At 41.1% G+C, this 24,933-nt stretch overlaps 1 protein-coding gene and 1 long non-coding RNA gene across 5 annotated transcripts in view; one reads left to right on the top strand and one right to left on the bottom strand.

Moving 5' to 3' along the window:
• ADGRV1 (adhesion G protein-coupled receptor V1) overlaps positions 1-24,933 on the top strand; it is a 241,486-nt gene that overhangs the window by 178,497 nt on the left and 38,056 nt on the right. For 3 of the 4 annotated variants that reach the window (XM_079995244.1, XM_079995245.1, XM_079995246.1), the window contains one exon: positions 18,687-18,844. The exons of the other annotated variant lie outside the window; for it this stretch is intronic. In XM_079995244.1, the coding sequence (XP_079851370.1) occupies positions 18,687-18,844 (158 nt within the window). The remainder of the gene's footprint in view (positions 1-18,686; positions 18,845-24,933) is intronic. 4 annotated transcript variants of the gene reach the window in all.
• On the bottom strand, positions 5,237-11,360 carry LOC307226933. Its single transcript, XR_013843713.1, has 3 exons — positions 11,211-11,360; positions 6,253-6,363; positions 5,237-5,549 (listed from the first exon to the last, which is right to left on the bottom strand). It is a non-coding gene; the product is annotated as an uncharacterized lncRNA (long non-coding RNA).

The raw sequence follows: 24,933 nt of genomic DNA, 5'->3' as shown, positions 1-24,933 counted from the left end.
ATGGATGTTTGTTCATTTCCCCTGTCTTATAGACTATACACACTTAATGGGTTGTTTGTGTGCTGCTGATTTTTAAACTGTCCAGTCCATTTAGCCAACTTTATTGATGGTACTTTTCGTGAAACAGTAAGTTTCAGGCAGGACATGGGCTAAAATCCACAACTTTTGACAACATATTATGCCCCTCTCTACCAGACTACCACAATGTAAAGTTATTATGTAAAACCCAGGAAAGGGTTAGTAAGATTAGTGATGCATAAACTTGCCTCAGTCTGTTCCAACATTCTTTCTCACTTTCTGCTCTTCTGCAAGTGGTTTATTTTGCACAAGTCTTCCATCCACTTTGTCCTCTACTGAAATACTGTATTGTCCCAAATATAAGACGCACCTGCAAATAAGCCGCATCTTTAAAATTCAAGGCTTATTTGCCGTTGCGGCCTGCCTCCTGGCTCTGCCACCCTGAACAGGGGCAGCTAGTGCTGGCGCTTAGCACCCTGCTCCCCAAGCCGGTACCGGCGCTTGGTTCTGAGTGCACTGCGCACCCGCCTCCTGACACAACTGCCTCCCGGCACTACCTTCCCAAGCTGGCGCTGGGGGAGGCTTGGGAGCGGCTGCTTCCGGGGGAGGGAGCTGTACCGCTTTGCCAGTGGCCTTTCCCCACTGCTCGGGGCAGGCTTGGGAGTTGCGGGTGGGTGGCACGCCATTGTCCGGCCCCCCTGATGGCCCTGCTGGGCAGCTGTTTCAGCAGTGATACTGTAAGGTGGCGAATATACCGTATTTTTCTCTCTATAAGACGCACCAGACCATAAGACGTATCTAGTTTTTGGAGGAGGAAAACAAGAAGAAAAAAATTCTGAATCTCAGAAGCCAGAACAACAAGAGGGATTGCTGCGCAGTGAAAGCAGCAATCCCTCTTGTTGTTCTGGCTTCTGGGATAGCTGTGCAGCCTGCATTCGCTCCATAAGACACATTTCCCCTTACTTTTTAGGAGGGAAAAAGTGAGTCTTATAGAGCAAAAAATACGGTAAGCCACACTTTAACTTTTCACAATCAGAATCTGGGGAAAAAGTGCGGCTTATATTCGGGCCAATACGGTACGTGTATATTTTTTCCACATAGTGCACAACAGGTCCACATATCAATCATCAACAGATACTTACAAATAATTTTCCTTCTCGCTGTGTTCCCTTTCAAAGTTAATTAATTTCCACAGGGGTGGTCCTGTTTAATACAGTGGTATCTTGGTTCTCAAATTTAATCCATTCCCGATGTCCGTTCCAAAACCAAAGCATTCCAAAACCTAGACGCACTTTCCCATAGAAAGTAATGCAAAATGGATTAATCTGTTCTAGACTTTTAAAAACAACCCCTAAAACAGCAATTTAACATGAATTTTACTATCTAACAAGACCATTGATCCATAAAACGAAAGTAATAAACAATGTGCTACAGGCACACAATCAGTCAACCAGTAGCTGAACTGGGTTCCACAAAACCCAGTCACAAAAAAACAAACAAGAGAGAGCCACAAAAACACAAAATAAATAGCAAAAACAGACCGCAGCGTAACACTCAAAATGGAAATGTGGCACTCAAATCCGAAGTGTGGCACTCAAATTGGAAGTGTAACACTCAAAACGGAGCACGTTTGGCTTCTGAAAAAAGCTTGGTTACTTCTGGGTTTGCAGTGTTTGGGTTCCAAGTTGTTTGAGTATGAAGGCGTTTGAGAACCAAGGTACCACTGTATATTGCAGCAAAACCAACAACAATATTTTGCAAAGTTAATGAAGTGGCTAATAGTGCATCACAAAGCTATCTGTTGCCGAAGTTTTAATCATCTTTACTCATACGTAAGTCCCACCAAGTTTACTCTCAGAGAAGTGGGTCTAAGAAAGCAGCCTGTATCGTTAACTTGATTTCACAATTCAGTATATACTTGTCATCCTGTCTCCATTCTGCCAGTCAGGCATCAGGGAGGGACAGTTTTAACATTTTACTTGTGACATAGGTCAGCCTTTCCTAACCTTGATTCTCCAAATGAATGCCAGCAGGTTCTTATATAACATAACAGGAATTACAGTGTTTACTCTGCAGCAGTGTGTCTTCTGGGCTTGTTTAGCAAGAGGAACACAAGTGAGCAGGCTGAATTATCATAACCTCATCTCGGAATAGTAAGATACTTTAGGTTGGGGTGGGGAGGGAGCCCTACCTGCAAAGAAACAGTTAGGAGCTCATTTAAGGCTTCCGATTGTTCATTTGTAGCCATATCTACACCTGTCCTGCACCTGATGACAGATGTGGGGCAGGAAAGCATGGTTTATGGGGAACGGCCTGGAAGGCCAAATTTGGACCTGTGCCAGGCCTAAGTAGGCTTGTGGGCTAGACATTTCCCATCACTGTTTTAGAATAATACCAACAGCTTTGCAATATTCTCCAATAAAAACATTTAATGCCATATTTAAACTGCACTGGGTACTTAGAAATGCATATCCCCTGACACTTGCTATTTGCAAAACTATATGCCCCTGTTGTTGCACTATAAACAGTATACACTGTTACAAACTGCATCAATTAGGTCTATTTTTAAATGCATTTTCCATTTTTCTATTTACACATCATACATTTTCCATCATACAAAATTTCTCTACAGACTTCCCAATCCAACACTCTGTGGCATTCTAGATATACCTTACTTTCCTGCATATCCGTTAATTTTTCTCCTTTCATTTCCTTCTTTGTTGTTACCTGTTGCTCATGAAATTACCCCTACTTGTAGGTTAGTATCAGTATCATAACTTTTAAAATATTCTCCAAGGCTTTCCCACTCACTCCTTACCTGTTTCTCATCCTGGTTCCTTATTTGGCTATCATGTTTGCAAATTTTATCAGTTTGTATAGCCATTGTTCTTTCTTGGGATCCCTCTTTCTCTCCAGTTTCTAGAAAACACTATTCTGGCTACTGCTGTTGCATGAAGAAATAGGTTGTGTATCTTCTTTGGTATCTCATCACCAGTTATTGCCAATAAGAAGGCTTCAGGTTTTCTGGGGAATGTAAACTTGAAAATCTTTTTTTAGCTCATTGTAGAGCATCTCCCAATAATCTTTGGCATGTTTACAGAACCACTACATGTGTATAAAAGATCCCTCCACCTCTGAACACTTCCAGCACAATTTGGGCCCTCTCTTATACATTTTGACAAGTTAACTGGGCATCAAGGACAATCTATAGACAGAGCATCTTTTGCATGTTGCACTTTATCAAGTAGCAAGCCGAAAAGTTCATAGTTTGGTTCCATAGCTTTTCCCATTGTGAAATTTCAATGTTATGTCCAATGTCTATTGCCCAATGTGTCACCATGGCCTTTGACCATTTCATCTTTGGTCTCCCATTCTAATAATTTTTATATATATATTGGATATTATTTTTTTGTTATTTCCCAGGACTCTCAATAATGCAATGTTGGGTATTGCATTAATTAGATCTATCTTTAGACCTCAGCTATGGAGGTTAGAAGAGGTCTTAATGAAGCAAAAGGGAATGATTTGGCTTTTTGTAACTTCCACAATTAGTTGTGGATAGGTTTATAAAAAATAAAAAAAAAATTAAGATAACATGCACATTTATTTTTAGACAGATTGCAAGCTGCCAACAGCTCTCATTTTCAAAGCCAGATAAACTTAATAAAACCACAAACAGTCTGTTAAGCTGGGACTGGAACCTAAGCAAATGGGTCATTTAAAGGGGAAGCCCTTTTTACTCGACAAGGAAGCCCCCTGGGAAAACTTGGAAACAGTTCACCACAATGACATTTCATGTTAGATGTTTTAAGCTTGCAGTCATCTCTGTTTACCGTAAGCAAGTAAAGGTTTACTGTAAGCCAGTAAACATTGTTCATGTTCAGCTAACAAACAACATGCAAGATAGCTAATCTCATATGTTGTCTGAAAAGTATTATTATGTTGCAGATTAGTTATTTATCTCCAGATGTAGTCATATTAGACTACTCCCTTTTCATGGAAAACAGTCTTAAAACCAAAAGAAGAGCTCTGCTGGATCAGGCCAAAGGCTGATCTGGTGCCACATAATGTTCTCACAGTAGTCAATGACATGTTTATGGGAAGCCCACAATCAGGACTTGAATGCACCCTTCAAGTTTTAAGCAAGCTTTAAAAACCCATCTGTTCCAGCTTCTTTTTTATAGATGGCTTTATGATTCTGATGTTGAAATTTTTTAAACCTTCCAGCTGAGCTATAATAATAAGGCTTTATTTGCTGCCAGTGTGTTATGTTTTTAAATAGCTGTTCTGGTTTTATTCTTTCTATTTTTTATTGTTGTTCTGAAACGTAGATTTTGTAAGTCCCTTGTGAGGGCATTTTCCCGGAAAAGCAACCTAAAAATACTTAGATAAGTAAACAAAATGATCTGTTGAATATCTTCCCACCTTGTGGCCTGACACATGCAGGTGGTGTTGGTCTGGTGTTGGAAATCTCTAGATTTTCTGTCCTGGGGGACTTCAGCATCCATGCCAAAGCCTCACTTTGGCTGGAGTGACTCAAAACATCATGGGCACCATGAAAGCTATGCATAGTTTTTTAAAATGTATGTTTAATGTATAAACATAGTTATGGTCCAATATATTTAACTGGGGTGGTATTCAACTAGTTATACTAAGATCGGACCTATTGGAATTAATGGTTATGTTCCTTAATACCAATGGATCCACTATGCATAAAACTTACCTGAATACTACCACTGGGAATACTACAAGGGAAGAGAGGGAACAATTCTGCACTGGACATAGTGAGAGGGTTTATGGATGAGGGAAATGTCTAAAACTGGTACCTTGTAATAAACAGACAAGTGGGACCTCCTAACTTTAGGAGTGCTTGCGCTTTTGCATGCAGAAGATCTCCATGTCAATCTGGCATTTTCAGGTATATGACTGTGAAAGACTCCTGTGTGGGATGCTGCCGGCCAGTGCAGAAAATACTGAACTGGATGGACCAAAAGTGTCTCAAAATGCAACATGGTCCCCCTTATAGTCCCCTCATTCTTGAAGATTAAGCAGTTGGGAATATGCTGGAGTGCAGATGGCAGAAGACTTGGGTCAAATCCAACCAAACATGGCTTAGAGCCTGTTTGAGAACATGCTCTGTGGCGGTATTGGCAGCAAAGAAATCTTACTTCACTGCCAACATTGCATCTGCAGAATGCTATCTGGCAATGTTGTTCCAGTTTGTTAGAAGAACTGCATAGCCTCCTATTAATAACCTGCGAAACTATCAAAGGCATGCTGGGACTTATTTGTGAAGCATTTTAAGGATTTTCAGTTGCTTCCGTCTACTGAGATGCCATATTGCAGGGCTTGCCAGCATTTTGGAACCGGTGGGCACACTTTGAAATCTAGGCAGCAGTCACACTTTGTCCTGCCCCTTACCTTGTGTTGACTAGAACTTACATGGATACGACCTAGAAAACTTCCATCTTTACATCTATTGTAATGTGCCACCATTGATGGAGTTATGGCCTTAATCTGTTTTGCACTGGCTGCAAAAAAGGAGCGCAGTGTGAGACAGGTGTAAGGTGCAAAAACAGAAATGCTTTCAGGGTATTTGCAGGGATGCAATGAAACTTTAATGCCCAAAGATGGAGGTGAAGAAAAGGAGGGTCTGGCAGCTGAAGTACAGAAACGGAGCAAATTCTACCCTAATATAATTTGTGTGCATACTGTCCCTGACATTTCCTGTCATTTAAGTGCTTTTTTAAACACATGCACCTAATGAATGGGATTAAGTGTCACACAATTGCAGTTTGCCAGAAGAAACCATTCTCTCTCTCCTTCTCCTACACACTGTTGGAGTTCTCTCAATCCCATGAAACCCAATTTTGGGGGCAAGTGGAGAGATGTGGGGGGGGGGGAGGCCTGTTGCAGAAGCCCTCACATACAGAGCTTGTGCTAACTTGATTAGTTAGGTGAATCCAGTCCCCCGCCCCCTTTTTCAAACTGCATGTTATCAGCTTACTGACTGTTATTTTTCCCCCAACTGCACACTAAAAAAAAGCACAACCTGATGGGGTTTTTTGTATCTTGGTACCAAGAAGAACATTAAAGTGGGTAATAATGGCTCAGTCACGACTCAAATTGTTAAGACTTTAATTAGATAAAGGCAACAGCTTGAACTTCAAAAAGCAGCTTTCAATCATTTTGAAAGGCTCCACTTGTGTGACATTTTAAGTGATGGGTACTTACTTGATTAACCTGTGTGTTCATCAGTTGTCAATCAGAGGGTCACACCCTTGTATGTTCTTTTGGGCATTATCCCAAAATAGAAATCCTTTAGCATAAAAGCCGTCCTGTAACCTAGAGAGAGAGAGAGAGTCAATCTTTTATTCAATCTCCAATTACAGAAGTTTAGAGACATCAATGAAATTAGCAAGCAATATCCCACCCCCACCCCCACCCCCACCCCACCCTGGTGCATTAAGGGGATCATTGTGAAGGCCTAAGGTATAATCCATAGAACATTGTTTATCCGATTTAAAAGTGAAATATGTAAGATCTTTTGATGCCACATTTTCCCCCTTTAAATTGCTGTTGGAGCAACTGGTACTCACCCTGTCAAGGGACTACGAGCTGTAAATGAATATCTGCTCCCCCGGGGCTCCGGGGTAGGGAGGCAGAGGTTGCCACATGGTGCAACCTCAGCTGGAAAGGGAGAATCACCAACTTCTTGCATAGTCAGGGGAGGGAATGACTGCTTGGAGCTGCCCTCCACCTGTTCATGCTGGACCCTCTATATGCTTGCCCACAATCCAATTGGGGCATGGGCACAGGGTCTGTGTGCCCTGCTCACCCCTGGTGTATTTAGGAGGGTGACCTGGAGCAGGCTACCCTCTTGATGACTGATGGCAGATTTACCACCTACCCCAGACTATTAGGGGCCTGCTCAGTGGGGAAGTGAGCAAGTTGACGTGGGGACCTTGTTATGGTTTATCGGTTGCCATATTCATGGCCAATGAGGAATCTTCTCCTGCATATACTAAGGTGGAATGTGCATAGAACTGCATATATTTTTAAAACATAGCATACAAAAATGCATTTTAGCTTTGGGTTTATGGGACGCAGGTGGCGCTGTGGGTTAAAGCCTCAGCGCCTAGGGCTTGCCGATCGAAAGGTCGGCGGTTCGAATCCCTGTGGCGGGGTGCGCTCCCGCTGCTCGGTCCCAGCGCCTGCCAACCTAGCAGTTCGAAAGCACCTCCGGTTGCAAGTAGATAAATAGGGACCGCTTACCAGCGGGAAGGTAAACGGCGTTTCCGTGTGCGGCTCTGGCTCGCCAGAGCAGCGATGTCACGCTGGCCACGTGACCCGGAAGTGTCTCCGGACAGCGCTGGCCCCTGGCCTCTTAAGTGAGATGGGCGCACAACCCCAGAGTCTGTCAAGACTGGCCCGTACGGGCAGGGGTACCTTTACCTTTACTTTATGGGCTCTCTATGCAATCAAGAATACCAGTTGCTCAGGACTTCTAGTCATGTAAGAGGCTATGTGTGTATGCCTACATGTGTAGGCTTTGTTTTTCAGATTATATTGAATGCACAATGACAAGGTTGATCTATGCGACATGAGGAACAGAACCTGTGCTTCTGCTCCCTTCTCCACATGCTTAATCTATGCGTGGGGATGGTCGTTTGTTTGTAAAGGGCTCTCATTTCATGAAGAGCACTGCTTAAGTCTTTTGTGCATGGGATTATACAGCTGCTGGCTTTGAGTGCCCAGTCTCAATATTCACATGTAGAATCCCATTTAGTATTCCAACCCAGAGAAGGACTTCTGGTGGAAATGGTGCCCAGTAGTATAGCTGAGCATTACCAGCTGCACAAATTTGTACAATAAAGCAGTTACTTACAAATTATAGTGACATCAGAAGAGCTACTGTGACACTGCTAATAGCATTTTAAAATGTCTTCTGCTTTCCCCCTTCAATGGTAGCTAACAAAATATAAAAGCCAACATAAAGACATATAACACCATCACTGAAACAACTATATCTATGTCAAGAATTGGCCGTGATGTGCCAGCACAACAAATTGTTCATCACTATGACCATGTGTGGCAAAACAGCGGAGCACAACTGTGTTAGGTAGCACAGAAACTGAAGAAGTGGAGGAAAGAGAGAGCAGCTACAAGTGATTTACATGCCTTTCTAAAGGCCTTTTAGCCACTACAGTTATGCTGGCAGACATCTACTTTTCTGCAGTAAGCAGGTGCAATAGAAATGCAGACGACAGGCAACAGAACAGAGTTCCTCTACCCATTTGTCTTGTATAAGATAATGCTGGAGATACATTGATGCTATTCTGTAGACAGTGTTGCTAAGTACTACTTTCATTGTGGGAATAAGTCCTTCGTTCATTGCGAGCATGGGGCTACAGTGGGGGGGAAATCCTGTAGTATTTCTCCTGAGAGCTTTTTATAACTTTGCAAATATTTACCACCATCAAGGCAAGGGGGAAAAAGAGGAACCTCCCTTCCTAAAAAAAACCCCAAACAAACCCAGGCAATAATCAGTGAGTTGTGCCTCAAAAATGTTTGAAATAGAAATGCTACCTTGTTACAGAAATACTATGTTGACGTCTACATGAGGAAAGAAGTGTGTTTTTGCTGATTGAAACTGTAGCCATTTTTAGATTGTGAAGAAGAACAATTTAGCATTTAATTTTAGAATGCTTGCAGCTTTCAGTATTTCTGGATGAGTGGAACACCCATGCATGATGCAATGATTCCATATCTGGCACAAGCTTCCTGCAAGCAAATCCTAGGTACTTGAGTGGGTGGACATCTACACCTGCATTCATCTTAACTGACCACAGTGGGGCTCTGACTTGGATGCAACTCTCAGTGGGTAAAGTGTTAGATGTGGAGCTGGAAAAGATGTGCATTTAGCTGTGTGATCGCTGCACACAAAGATGTTCAAATGTTAGATGATATGTGGTGATTTTAACTTCTAGGGGGAACTTCCAGTTATTAGTCTGTTGCACCAAAAACAAGTCTTGTGACACCTTAAACACTGCCAAAGACTAGGTGTGGTAGCAATATCATACTCCTGGGACATAATACTATACAGTGGTACTTCGGGTTACATACGCTTCAGGTTACAGACTCCGCTAACCCAGAAATAGTGCTTCAGGTTAAGAACTTTGCTTCAGAATGAGAACAGAAATTGTGCTCTGGCGGTACAGCAGCAGCAGGAGGCCCCATTAGCTAAAGTGGTGCTTCAGGTTAAGAACAGTTTCAGGTTAAGTACGGACCTCCGGAACGAATTCAGTACTTAACCCGAGGTACCACTGTATACTTTATTTTCCTGCAAATGATTGTGTACCTTCCCCCACCCCCAGTGTATGCATGTTAAATCAGACAGATACTCAGAAATATTTCCAGTGTGTCTGTTTATGTGTGTGAGAGAGATGTTTGCCCAGCATTCCAGTTCTTAGAATGATATCAAAACCTGAACATTTTATAGCTGACAAAAATTGAGTAGGCTGATCACACATTCATTTAATAACAATGGGTGATACCCAGGTCATAATCAAAGTAGATTTCATTGAACTTAAGGGACTTATGCTACTTATGACCATTGATTTCAGTGGGTCTACTCTGAATAGGGTTAATGTTGACTATCACTCAGCTGTTGTAATTTAGAGACTAACAGTGCCAACCACAAACATACTCAGAATCTGATCAGGAGTGATTTTCACTTTTGCCCACTTGCAAAATTAAACTCTGTGGGTGGTATTCAGCTAATTTTTACTCCAAGTAATCCCACTGATATTAACAAAGATGATAAAGCAAGATCTATTAATTGCAGTAGATTTACTCTAAGTAAAATTTAGCTGAGTTTTGCCTTACAAATGTATTTGATTTTTTTTAAAAAAAAATCCTACTTTTCTGTATAAAATACAAATAAAACAAGTCTAAACTGCTTTAATCAATAAAGTTAAATGGAACAGATTTACATTATCATTCTTAAAAGACATTTTTGTAACCTGTCACCCATCCTACAAGACTCACTTGATATTTGTCCTCATTTACTGGAGCTCAGGCAGGACAGTTTATACGTTGTTTTCTTATCCTTTCTTTGCATATCCTGAACATGAAAACTCACATATTCTTGATTCATGCAACATAGTCAAGATAACATTTGGCATCACATTTTCTTGTGGTGGGAAAGGAATAGTTCTGATATACCCTCAATGCCATTTCTTCACATTTGATTTAATAGCTTTTGGGACAACACAGATACTTCCCAATCATTCTTGACATTATAGCACACAGTGATTTGACTCACTCAGCTATTCAACTTTACATCTATCATCGCTGAACTTGTTCCTTTTATGTTGAAACTTCTGAAATGTGACTTTAGCCTACAGTGTTCAGAACAGTTTGATAAATCAAACTGGTAAATATCTTGAAATGTATAGAGACATAAATAATTTGAGTGGTGACCTACTAGCTGTAGAAGTCTTTTTTCAGTGAAACAGAAAACAGCTGATGCTGAAACTAGGGATGTCACAAACCCACACCTCCCTGTCCTTCATGAAGCAGTTTTTCAAGAGTTCCAAAATGAATTCTGCTTAAAAGGGAGATAAAGGGTGAGTGAATGTACTTTTAATTGAATGAATGCATAGTTAGTAGTTTCGAAGAATGTTAACAAACCCCAGGCCACTTCACCTGATATATGGAGTGAAAAGTGCAAGGTATCAGTGCACTGCAAACAAAGGAGGAAGCCAACTTCAGAAATAAATGCACTGAATCCTAAACTGCATTTGCAGCTTTACAACTCTTCAAAAAGCATCAAAATAGGTGCAGTTCCAAAAAGAAGACGTCTCCCTTCTTTGATCAGTTCCTCTTAAACATAATTCTAGAATCTGGTAGAATCAAATCAAAATTTGTAATACAACCTACAGAGATCTTAAAGGATGAGCTGAAACACACAAACAACAAAAGCGAAATAGCAAAAATCACTGTTACTGGGAGGCATGTTGAGTTGTTTGTTTGTTTGTTTGTTGTTGTTGTTCTCCACTGTACAGTAATATGAATCCAAAATATTATTTGTTTCAAGAAAATGCCAATTCAAAATAAACTACGTTGCAGGCAATAGCAACAAGTCCAAAAGTTTCAGTATGTCATTGAGTAAATAGCGTCATACACACCACAGCTGTTTTTAAACTTTGGACACGTGAACAGTTGATGCGGCTCATTTGAGAATTGTTTACTTTTAAAGTTCCTTGTGCTCAAAGCAGAATGCATTGTAGAGAAAATCCCCTGTTGATGTTGCATTGGCAGTTAAGGGGATTTCTGGTGAAGTCAGGTACACTGCATGAAACAGAAACCAAAACAAGAGCTCTGTAAATGGTAATAAAGGGAAAGTCCAGCATATGTGCAAAAGGAAGGGTGTAGCTTTAGTTTTTGTTTTAGTTTTCTTCTGTTCCACAACTAAATATGCCCTCTGGTTGCCTTATAAGCTGATTTGAAAAGTTATCACATGCTGTTGAATTTTACATTCCAACTATGAAGTTGTTGTACCTTTATGATCAAAAGTGCCTGCCAAATGGGCCTGTATTCAGTCCCTAAAGCTTCCATGTGGTACATCTGTTCTCAGTCGGAAGCCACAGAAGCTGCGTCAAATATTCGGGTTCCAAAGAACGTTCGCAAACAGGAACACTCACTTCCTGGTTTGCAGCATTCGGGAGCCAAAATGTTTGAGTCACAAGGTGTTCAAGAACCAAGGTACAACTGTATTTAATAGTTAAATGTGGTTTTTTTTATTTAGTGATTGTTTATAAGTTGTGTACTTGTGGTATTTTTGAATTTTTTATATTTAAAATAATAAAAAGGAAGAGGGTGGGGCTAGCTTTGCTTTCCTGGGAAACCTGGGGTGATATGCAATGTAATCTATGTTAAAATCACTTGGTAGTATGCTTGTTCCAGAGGCGAAATGTTTCATTTTGTACTGCAAGAGAATGCATAAGCAAGTTGTTGGTAATTTTGGAATCATCCACTCTTCTGTTTGTCCTGTGATTCCTAGGCACTGGTTCGGGAGGTTTTTGTTCTGTCGTGCCACTTTCCTTGAGAAAGCCTGTGGTTTACTGCTGAATCAGACAAGACATCAGTTGGGTTTTCTGTGAATTGACATTTGTTCAGTAAACAGTGGGCTTTCCCCAGGGAAAGCAGCAGAACGAAAGAGAAACCTATTGGACCCATGCTAGAAATCACGGGACAAACAGAAGATATCAAGGGGCAAAGGAAAACGTGGATGAGCCCTTTGTTGTGTGATCCATTGCACAATGAGTTTCTGCTAGTGCATCTATTGCATTGGAGTCCCCTGTTGTGCAACATTAAAACTCACTCGTGTAGTGGTGCAAGAGCCCTTGCACTAGCAGACAGAGAATGTTGGATGCAGCCTTTGGGGTTTTCATACTAGCAGTATGTGCTTTGATGGAGGCTAGGGCAAGCACACACAGTCTGCTCCTATGAAGCTGCATTGACTGAGCATGGGGAGTGGGATCATTCCTGCTCACTTTGCCCCAATCTTCTGAGTATGCCGGAGTTGGGTTGAGGCCTCAAGCACAATGCCACTCTATCCCTCCCATGTTTTCAGCCAACATAGTTTTATTATGTGAATGGGGTTTCAGGCACCATGGAAATGTTTAGAAAGAAAGGTGTATACGTACTGGAAAATAGGAGCTATTGGCTGGCTTGGAAGTTACATCACAAAATACAACCCACTAGGTGCCTATGACACTACTGCATAATCTTTCCCACAGAAAACTGTGTTTGTGGGTGGGTGCGGGGAGAGAAAACCCTCAAGTAACCATAGTAAACAGACTGATCCCTGGGAAATTGTGATTTATTTGGAACCGAGGCAGTATCATCTGAGCAGATGTATGATGTCTGTGCTGCCCTCCTGAAAGAAAGTTAGTGTCTGGGAAGACTCTGACTATGAATGCAGCAGAATAGCGATGGGGCAATTAATCTACATTAGGTGATCTTTAGCACCCATAAAAGTTGGTCGACTAAAAGATAGCTCCCTGTTTTATTCTGTGGGAGTTACGTAGCAACAAATGCCTATAGCAATCTCATTAGTGTTTTCTTTGTAGCACAGAGAGTTGACGAGACTCACAGTCTGCCATGCTTTCGATGTAAGCAGCCGCAACTGTCTGTCCCCTCCCCCTTTCCTTCCAGAGAACAAACAAGCTAACATGATCTGAGCCAGTGGTAACCTCAAGCATTTGTCTTAATGTTTGCTCAGCAACAGCATGCAGCAGCACCAGCAGCCAATAGGAAGGTTTTGTACTGCTGCCTTTACATATAGTTCAGCATGTGTCTGCTGTTTCCTGTTCATCAGCTGGGAACACCAGGTGCAGTTCTTTTGATAAGAGGTACTTGGGCTCAGAATCTCTGCTCAGGTCTTTCAAATGTAGATTTAGGGCTATTTGCAGACTAAATCCACTCAGAGATACTGCCTTAGTGCTTTCTCCTAAAAAGTAAATAACTGTGAACAACGATATGCACACACTCTCAAATTGTAATACCATTGTTTACAAACTGAACTGGCCAAAACCAGATAACTCTTCTGGTGCATTCATCGCACTCTGTGCATCTCTCCACATCATTCTGTGGGCAGCAAAGGAAACCGCAAGGACAAAATGAGTATACATGCAAAGAGCACACAATCATTTTAAAAGCAGTCACCATGCATAAAGCGGCAGCAGAATCCAGTGAGAGGTCTGTTGTGCAGTGTAAGAGACAATATGCAATTCACACTGCAGGAAGGAAAGAATGAATTGGTTTGTACTGGCTAAAGACACTGACGCACAGAGAGATCATGCTTAGGACAAGAGGATCAGCCAAAGGAGAATTAGGAGGGCCCTTTGGCTGATTGACATTCGATGTCCCTTTAAATGTGCTGTAGAAGAGTGGAAGAGTGGCTTGTTTTTGTTTTTATTTTTGTTATGTATTTTGTGTTTTTTTTTAATTGTAATTTTATGTTGTGAACCACCCTGAGTTCTATGGGTATAGGGCACTATACAAATTTAAATAGTAGTAATAGTAATAGTAGTAATAGTAATAATGTCTGAGGCATCTCCCTTTTTGACTGTAACAGCACATGTCCACTTGGTTCTTAAAAATTGCACTAAAAAATGCTATATTAGTATTTAACCCATTTTAAGCTACTGTAAGGGACCCAGCAAGTCACAGAGCTCAGTTCCCTGAATCAATGTGCTGGGGAAAGAGTAAGGTGCCAGATAAGGAGGACACTCATTGATGGCTGCAAGAGGCTTGGGTCATATCCACAGCATGCATTTAAAGGTCTCATATTCCACTTCAACAGTTATAGCTCCAGGCCCAAGAATCCTAGGAACTGTGGTTTGTTAAGATTCTCCTAACACAGCTCAGCACCTGCAATTCCAAGGATACTTTGGGGGAAGCTATAGCTGTTTAAAGTGGTATGATATGGCTTTAAATGTATAGTGCAGATGAAGCCCAATGGACGTACAGTGGTACCTCGGAAGTCGAATGGAATCCATTCTGGAAGTCCATTCGACTTCCAAAACATTTGGAAACCAAGGCGCAGCTTCCACTTGGCTGCAGGAAGCTCCTGCAGATGATCGGAAGCTGTGTCGGACATTCGGGTTCCAAAGAACGTTCACAAACCGGAACACTCACTTCCGGGTTTGCGGTGTTTGAGAGCCAAAATGTTCAACTTGCAAGGCGTTCGGGAGCCAAGGTGTGACTGTATATTAATTAAAGCTAAGGCTGTGCTTGTTTATGCCAGAGGGAATTTGCTGGCGACTCTCCACAGCAGTGTCAAATTAGATGTAAAACACACCTAGTTCCATGCACCCTCTTGTGTGTATGTGCAAGAACTGGGTTGCAGATGCAGATATGTGTTCCCTGGGTTTCAACTGAGCACTGCTTACAAAAGAATTAGGGGTATGGAGAGTCAGCAGGTAAGCTCATTTTGCCAAGTCAGGATTTTCTGCCAATAGCCTATTTCAAAATGTTCCAATTAATTTCTCTGATAAGTCTTTACATGCACTCAGTAGAACAGAGCACATAATATCAAGCATTCAACAAGAAGGTGATTTAGAATTAAAAGGGAAACAGAGTAAGATCGGTATAGTGGTGTTCCTTCCTACAGGTGGTATAAGAGCAAGAAGAGTACCCAGTCCGAGACTGAAGGTACCTTCTTCCACCTTTGGTGGACCTGCCCAAAGATTAAGGCCTTCTGGGAAATGATTTATAATGAGATTAAGAAAGTACTTAAATGCACCTTTCATAAGAAACCAGAGGCATTTCTCTTGGGTATGGTCGGCCAGCTGGTGCCGAGGAAGGATAAAAACTTATTTTTGTACACCACTACGGCAGCAAGGATTCTTCTAGCAAAGTATTGGAAGACACAAGAGCTACCCACGCTGGAGGAATGGCAGGCGAAAGTGATTGACTTTATGGGACTGGCAGAAATGACCGGCAGAATCCGCGACCAAGAGAAAGAGACTGTGGAAGAAGACTGGAAGAAGTTTAAAATATATCTTAAGAGCTACTATAAAATTGAGGAGTGCTAAAATGCTAAGGGAGAGGAAGATGTAGAATTACAGTGGTAAATTTTGTTTGATTTAGGGTGAAATTGAAAAGGAGAATGAATCTATATTTAATTGGCTAAAAGGGCTGTTGAATAATTGTTAAAAACAAAAGGATGCAAAAAGGGGAAGGTACGGGAAAGTCCGAGAAAAGAGGCTTATGGAAATAAGATTAAGAAATTATGAATTTATGTGTTTGTTTGTATGTTGTTTTTGTTTTGTTTGTCAAAAATTGGAAAATTAATAAAAATTTATTTTTTTTAAAAAAAAGAGTACCCAGTACCGTATTTTTTGCACCATAACACTCACTTTTTTCCTCCTAGAAAGGAAGGGGAAATGTCTGTGCGTGTTATGGAGCGAATGCCTGTGGGTGGCGGGGGGGATCTGCTGCAGTCGTGAGCAGAGGATCCATGGTTACCCTTCCTTCCCTCCTCCATGGTTACAAAGCATGGATCCACATGGATCCTCAGGATTTTTGCATTGGGCTACTCCAAACTCACTGTCAGATCACATGTCTGTGGCCACAGCATGAACCACAAAAATCATATATCCACTATTTCGTTTTGAATATTTTTCCCCCCTTGTTTTCCTCCTCTAAAAACTACGTGCGTGTTATGGTCTGGTGCATGTTATAGAGCGAAAAATACGGTAATTGTAGTGGCCTCTACTTCAGAGGCTTGCAACTGGGGGAAAAAAGGGCAGATCTTCATTTGGTAGAATTTCTTATGTAGCTTTCCTCTCGGTTATTTTCTGTTGATCGGCTCAACCTATTCTTTGACCTTTGTTGCTTCTAGTTTAAACTCAAGCTGAATCTAGAATTTGATTGTGTGAACAGAGGTATGAGAATGAAGGGGAATGAGTCAATCCTAATTTAAAATCTTCCTTTAGAATTCACAGAAACAGGGATGGCATGTGTTTAAATGCCCAGCAACTCTCATTAGGCTGACGCGTGTGTCCTTTTGGACCCGGAAGTGGGTAGGGCATGCTTATACGCGCTCTGCAACACACGTAGGGACCAGGAATGGAATCCCTGTGTGAAATGGTTGCCACCCGTTCCTCAATAATGGCTCAGCATACTGGAGTGTATGCCCACCTGTTCATGTCCAGAACATCTGTTGTGAATCCTTTGTAAAGCCACCTGCACATGGGTGGTTGCAGTCAGATGAGGATGCCTTTAATCATATTTATGCCTAAATCACAATGACTGTACTAATAAAGATTACACATTCATATTTTGGAGAACTAATAGGTAGCTTTGGGGGGTTTTTTTATCTCCCCCCCCCCGCCGCCTGTTTGTTCTTGCTATGTAAAAAGCAAAGTAGGCATGGGTGCACCATACCTGCCAAAAGAAATTGAAATTTTTACTATAAATCTTTTTTCCTTGAAATAACAAGAGTTCAGAAATTAAAGCCCAAAGGAATGGAATCTACTTGGAGCTTTGTGCCTAGCAATGGAGAAAAATAAATCTATTTGTATTCATTGGAAACTAAATTGACAATGGTGTTTTCTCTTCTTAAGCCGGACGTATATTTTTATCCTTCATGCTTCATGAAGTTTCTAAAATCAGATGATTGTGTGCTTCCTTGAAGATGTTAAGAGTGGATTAACGGCAGGAACATCCTGTTGATAGGAATTCTTGAGCTGAAAATGTTTGTTCCCGTACAGCCAAAAACCTGTTTATTTTCTGAATAAAATACGTAACTTATGTGTCATTGTCTGTGCAATCTTATATGTGTTTAGTCTGAATTAAGCCATATTCAGTTCAATTGGATATTTTCCCAGATAAGCATGCTTAGAGTTGCAGTCTTTAATGATGTAGATTAAAGGTCCTAAGAACTTTACTGAGACAAATTGAGAAATTCAGCATTTTACTAAGGAGAATACAAAATGGCAGTAGCTGTAATGCTAGCACGTACTAGAGGCATACTTTTCAGCAGTGCTGTGTTTTAAAAAGGGAATGCAAGCAGGTGCAAGGGGAACTGTAAGTAAGTAAGTCAAGGGAACTGAATATGTATTGAGTTTAGGGAAGGCTTGTAGCTAATGGGTGGGACATTTGATGCAGGACTGAGGATGTCTCCAATCTGAAACTCTGGAGAAATGATGCCAGCCAGTGGAGGCAGTACTAAAAGCTAGATGGATCCATGTCCTGACTCAGTATAAGCATCCTGCATTCCTAAAACCTGTTTAGAGCCACTGCTTCTGCACTAGGCGCTAAAATCCATTGTACAAAATATTCCAGTGAAGTTGTCCTTGGAAGATGCGACATTGAATTTCCATCAGTGGAGAAGAAGGCAATGTTCTCATCCATCCTTGACTAACGCAATGCTCATCCATCTCCCCCTCCTAATTTGCCCACCCACGGTTGGATTTGCAGAAGAAAAGTACTTGTTTCCACCTGTTCTTTGATTGCCAAATTGGAATATAGACGTCTAGCCTCACCCATTTGCCCACCACAGTGTAAAAATACTCAGTGTAAGTTATAATTTAAACAGATGAAAAAAGCAAACAGCCACAAAGGAGGAGGAAATGGCAAGAGGAGGTAGTTTGGTGAGGAAAAATGGCTTCAGCCTCCAAGTGGCATGTAGTTTGGTTTAACTACAATGGAAATTATTGCCTTTCATTACACACGAAACTCCTTGATTTTTTTCTTAAGTGGTTTTTTTTATTAAAAAAAAAGATGTTTGTGGTTATAAAGGCTCAAAATGGAAAATTACACAGCACACTTTAAAGAAATGGTGCAATTAAGTGTCCATATTAAATAAACATATTTAGAACTATAAAAAATAATTTTCTGTGTACTTAGCTCTTTTTTGTTTATATTGGAATAAGAAGAAAATTAATCACATTTTAATAATTACGATTTTTCGTTATTTCAAGATGTACAAGGCAATTAAGACCACTTGAGAATAAATAGTCATGTTATTTGAGTAGGTAATTAAACAATTTGTAGCTTGTAAAGAAATGTCGGATTCCTCCCCCCTCCCTTGCACCATGCAAACTGCCTCTAATGTCTGGTAATTACCTAGTTTTTCTCTTTCTTTCCAGGTGCTTTATCCCAAATATTTATGCAGCCCTTTTCACTGCCGTGCTGGTTCCACTAGTATGCTTGGTGGTGGTATTTGTGGTGTTTATCCATGCCTATCAGGTGACTCCCCAGTGGAAAGCATATGATGATGTATTCAGAGGAAGAACGAATGCTGCAGGTATGGAAAATGGAATGGTCCTAATCAAACTAACAAGGCAGTCTCTCCAAATAGGTAGCCACTTTCTTACTGGAAGGCTTCCTGTGCCTTCAACATGTGTTATGCAGAAATTAAACAGGTGAAGAAGTCCTTCTTCCTATTTCTCCCACTGAAGCAGCCGGGTGAAATGGCTGCCCCCAGATGACAGTTGTGGGAGAGGAGGCCTGATGGAGCTGACATGTTGCAGCAGAGTCTGCTTCTCAGCTCTCCCAGTGCTGGAATGGCTTCCCCTTTTTGCAACCATGTCCTTCACCGTTTTAGGGCATAATCTGTGAGAAGGTTCTCTGTGTAGGCCCCACTGAAATAAACAGCACCTTTCATCCATTTTGAGCAGTGCTGAGAAAGTCTTTGTTGATTTTGCCCACAGAACATTGGTAGGGATTTCTCCACAAATACTTACTCTTTTATCAGATTTGTGAGAAAATCCCCATAGATTTTTTTTCTTCTAAATCTCAGGTCAGATAAGTTTAAGTGTAGCACTTATAGTGACCTAAAGTCAGTGAGCAACTCTCCAAATGTACTATACCTAACATACTGGGGATCCCTTTTGCTATTATTTTTATTCATTCCGTTTTGATCTTCTGCCAGTTTATTTCTACGTATAGGAAGAAGTCATGTTAGTGAACTTCCTGTTGGCATAAGTCCTGGATACCCAACTCCTTTGTCTCATGAGAGAGAAAAAAAGAAGTACAATCTGATCACACGATGTACTCATTTCCCCTTTTCACCTCCCCCCACTTCCTGGCTTATTTACTTCAAACTTCTGAGACAATTAGAGCGGAAAGGAAAGTTTAGATTGCCATTTGTGTCTTTCAATTTCTTTTAAACTAAAGAGCGCTGAGAAAAGTGGTGGATTTTATGACAGGGAGCTGCATTTCTGTCATCCTACCTAAGGGGAATATGTCCTATTGAACTCAGAGGGTTTAATGAGTTAGTATGCTTAGGATCTTGCTGCTCAAGTCAGTTTTATGTACCTGCTGCTTCATATAACTTTTGTTATCACTTGAAGAGCATGAAGAGGCCAGGTGGATTATTGCCTTTATTACTTCTTCTTTTGTCGTAGTTTGTTATCCATCTGCAGTAGCAAACATGGGGCTGGTAAGCCCATCAGAGCTAGTCAATCTTCAAAATGAACACATAAATTCAATGAATAAATGAGATAAAGTTCTAGATCACGGAGGTTGTCTCTGGTAGCTTTTTCACAAAGCAAGATTATGGCATGGTACTAATAAAAATGGTGATGTGTATGGCATCAATAGACTGTGTCATCTGGTGTATGCGTGTGTGTTTATTGTAGGTGGCATGCAACATGCTTGAGCCATCTGTAATTGTTTTTGCTTCAAGCATCTTCTGCCATGCATCTGCTTCTTAATTTTTGTATGCTGTTACAGACTGCATCAGTTGATCTGTGACTTAATAGTCACTAGTAAGTAGTCCTATTTTGCAGCAAGGACTTGAACTAGATATGTGCAATTAAAAATGGTATTGTCTACCTACTGACATGAAAAACCTGATAGGAAAGGAATTCTGAGAAGCAAAAATACATGATTTTACTAAGAGGTAATGTGTTTCAAGATGTGTCAACAGGAACATTTTTTTAAACAGAAATAGGTGAGTCTTTTGAGGGTGAAATGTATAAAGGAATTGTGCTCTCCCTATAGAAAGTATAACTTGTAGAGAAAGAGCAACTCTGGCAACACTCTAACTCAGAGTTAAGTGCACTTAAGCTCATTTAAATGAATGCACTCTGGCGCACTTTGCTTATTGGATTGTGGCCTGTTGTGTTTATAAGAAATATGAATGACCTTTTAAGGTAGAAGGTACTAAGGTAGAAGGTACTATTGGGTGATACAAAGCTTGGTGTAGTTTTTTAAAAAAATTCCTTTGGCTTCAGATTAGATGTTAGGAGTTCATTGAAGAGCTTTCCCGGTAGTTAAGAATCTCCTGCAAACTAGCCTATCTGTGGATGCAAAGCAACACTTGGACACACACTGTGACACTTTAAGGCTAGCCACTTCAAGGTTAAAGATGCTCAGATCCATTGATACTTGAATGCCACTGTCAATCTTTGGTAGTATCTAGGGCACTACCTAGTCCAGCCCCGGTGGATGAGTTCCAGTTGTTGAAGCCTGGTTGCATAGACAAGATGCCTCGTTGAGAACTGTCCATTGCAGATGCAGCTTCCCTTTGCCCCTAGTGCCTCATTACACAGAGTAGGGAGGGAATGTCCCTCTTGGTCCTTGAGAGAGAGAGAGAGAGTAGTCTTGGTCACTTTAAAATAGTGCCATGACTTCTGAAGAAACCTGCTTTGGATCTGGAAGAGCTCAATAATCAGCTGGATTCTATTCCCCACCCCCACAAAGCCTATGGAAGAAAGCTTGGGTTATTCTAAACCAAATTGGACTCAGCTGTGTGCCCAGTGATATCAGTTATCTGGATCTGGCAGCAGAGTGAGGCATCTCTGCCTCCCTTCTGTACCTGGTGCACTGTGAAAATAAACATGGGAAACTGCATTTCCCAGATTGATGTTTGACTCACAGCAGCATTCCAGGCACATGACCGTTACCCATCGGCCATGTAAGAAGATGGGAGAAAGGGTGGAGGGAGAACTGTGCATGAGGCTTTGGAGACTGAGTGAGGAAGGGACCAGTTTCAGTATAGTTTCAGTATGTTGCTTTCCTTGCATTTGTGCATTATAAGCCCCCAGGTTAGTGACACCAGCTTTGGTGATTCTAACAGGTACCATAATTTCTTTACAAATAAAGAGCTAGGATCTTCAACATTCCATCAGACAGCAAGGTGGTTAATACATAATATATGACCTATAGCAGCAAGAGAGACTCCTCCTTGCAGTGTTTAGAGTGGGGCTCGTGGACTTCACCAGCAGTGAGATACTGTATTGTGAGCTATCAGTAAGTTGTGAGTGCACATTTCAACATGTTGGGCAAATGGCACAATCTGTGCATGTTTACCCAAAACTAAGCCCCACCATAATCAATGGGGCGTCTGCATAGAATGCAGCCTTCCTTAACCTTTTGAAGCATTTCTTCAGTTCTGTTGGGTCTATGAATAGATCTTCTTTACAGATGACAACTGAACTCCCATGATTCTGTATGGTGTGTGGGATTCAGTGCTAGAAATCAAATGTTCAGCGTTGCTGTGTTACTGCAGCCAAGCAAAATTGTTGCCATTGGCCATTCTTTCAGCATTAAAAATCTCCAAAAAGGGAAATATTGTTTTCTGTTTTCTGAAATACGAACATGTTCAGCTTATAAAACCATATTGCTTTATTTATTTGGAAGGTTTCAGTTGGTTCAGATTGTTTTCTAAGTTGGTTTGTATAACTTTGCTGCAAAGTGTTTTGTTCTTTGCCAAGAGTTTTAAAAATATTTGTACAGGAACCAAATGGAACAGTAGCTAAAATAAAAAAATCAAACAAACTAACAGCTTGAGCCTATGGATCAGAAGCCCAAGTAGTTACATCTGCCACTGCAGAAACTCCTTTCCCCAACCCACCACTTCCCCCTCCTTCCATCCCACCTGCTCCCTTCTATGGTGTACCAACATGTGTTTTCCTAAAGGGGAGAAAACAGTGGTTAGGGAAATGATTGTGCACCCCCTCCTTGCATTTTTGCCATTTCCTTATGCAGCTTTGCAGGCTCTTGGACTTTTATTACACACAAAAAGTGTGCAATGTTTGTTCACTTGCAGTACATAAATTGTTTCTGCATAGCCACGTCAGGAGAATCTGCAAGTTTGATCCAGTTTGCTCTGGACTTTAAGTAGGATCATCTAGTTTGATGGTCCAAGTCTGAAATCTCTAGGGCATTTTTTATTTTTTGCAAAAATATAGCCAAACAACAGAACAGAACGTGACTAGCTGCTCCAAATTTTTACGCCTCAACCCTGCAGGTCACTTGCCATGCTCTGGTTTTCAGAAATACACGTGCTCCAGTAAGTCACTCCCAGATATAGATATATATAAAATCATTGCATGCGGATGATTCATATATGTGTTTACTCTCACCTTAGAAATGAGCATGCTGAGTCATAGAATATAGCAGCAATGCAAGGTAATTGACTAACAGATGACAAGTTTTGATGAAGGGGAATGATGTATGGAACTTCTTTTGAATTGCCAACAAGTCATTAACTGTTTTTAATATATCTCTTTCCAAATGTTCACACCCAGTTCTCCACTTAAACCAATCATTCATATATATATATATATATATATATATATATATATATATATATAACAAATCTTGTTTGGTTTGTTCCTGAACATCTGAGATGGCAAAGCTTTGATGCCTGAGGCATCGATACAAAGTATAATTACAATTCAGATACCACCTTCGCTAATGAAGCCTGACATGTCAAACAATCTAAACTACCCTTCCCAACCCCTCCCTGCAGTATTTTTCTACTGACCATTTTTCAGATGGTGCCACATATTGGCACTGCAGTGGTACCTCGGGTTACATACACTTCAGGTTACACACACTTCAGGTTACAGGCTCCGCTAACCCAGAAATAGTACCTCAGATTAAGAACTTTGCTTCAGGATGAGAACAGAAATCGTGCTCCGGCGGTGCAGCATCAGCAAGAGGCCCCATTAGCTAAAGTGGTGCTTCAAATTAAGAACAGTTTCAGGTTAAGAACGGACCTCCGGAGCAAGTGATACTATTAATTCAGGGGACTGTTGCTTTGCATTTCTGCCTTCTACTAATCCTGTGCCCAGAGGGGTTTCCTACTAGTGTTTACTTCCCCGCCCCCATTCCAAACCCATTCATTGTTACATTTTGTCTCCGCAATTCCCACACAGATGTTTTGGGGGTTTGTTTTGTTTGCTCATTAGGCTAGTTTCTACACACTGCTTGTCTGGATGGAAGATAAGCATTAACATTCAAGGACACATTCTAGCTAGGCAAAACCACAAGAAGAGGCTTTGCAGCAGGACCAATGAGGGGCATGGCCAGAGAGGGTCCCAAGGGCCAGATAGCATGCCCTGGAGGGCCACATTCAGCCCTATGGCCTGAGGCTTCCCACCCCAGGCATGTATGTGTGAGAAATACAATATGGTTAATGCTAGGACAGTCAGTGGCAAAATCTAAATGAGGGCTGGTCTGGAAGGATATGTCTTCAACTACTTTGTGTGTCCAAAACCCCTTGACTGGCTCATGATATGGCAAGCAAGGAATCGCATACAGTGATCATAATTCAGAGCTCACTGGAGGCTTCACAATTCACCATAAGTATGTGGGGTTTCCCTCCTCCCTTTCTTTCACCCAAAGCAGGGAAGTTGTATGGTTTCTTGCTGGATCATTGCCTGGGGAGCAATGTAGAGCTCATAGGCATTCTGGTAAGTTGCCTGTTTAGCATACCTGAATTTTTCTTCCACTGACACTAACTTGGGCATTGTCCGCCGCTGGCTTTCCTTTACTAAAAGTGGCTTTACTTTGGGATTAACATTTTTCCTGTGCTGAGACTCTGTTTCCTTCCTTAACATAACTCTGGGGCAGCACATGCATAAACTTTTGAGAAAAGATTAAACTGCAGTAAGAAGCTCATTATGTAATTGTTTGAGAGAGTTCAGTTAAGCGTTTTCTCAAATTGTTCTCGTTGAATTCAGGAGGCCTTAAAATGCTTTTTCCTTTGGCAGAATCTTGCCCTCTCCCCCCACCCCCCGTCAGATCAATTTCTGTCCTTCTAGCCCTGCTATGAAGAGAATGAAAGTTACTTTACAGAATAGTTCCCCCCCCCAACTAATTAAAAATTTATTAAAATTTAAATACATCATGTCACCTTTTCAACTCAAGAGAGAGAAGCAAAGCAAATATTTGCAAAGAAACTCAGGGCACTATTAACACAATGTTCCAATTATTCTTTTTATTGGCTTTTTTTTGGGGGGGGGGGTAATGTAAACACCATAGCCAGGGGGGGAATGAACGCAATATGCTGACATTACAAAGAAGATTCAAACATTTAGAAGTGCTTGAGGGTGTGCATTGTGTCTGGTCTTTATTGAGCATTCGTTTTTATTTGTTGGA

The sequence above is a fragment of the Podarcis cretensis genome (genome assembly GCF_951804945.1).
Source record: "Podarcis cretensis genome assembly, chromosome: 11".
In the NCBI taxonomy this organism is placed as follows: domain Eukaryota; kingdom Metazoa; phylum Chordata; class Lepidosauria; order Squamata; family Lacertidae; genus Podarcis; species Podarcis cretensis.
This window is presented reverse-complemented; position numbering and strand designations above follow the sequence as displayed.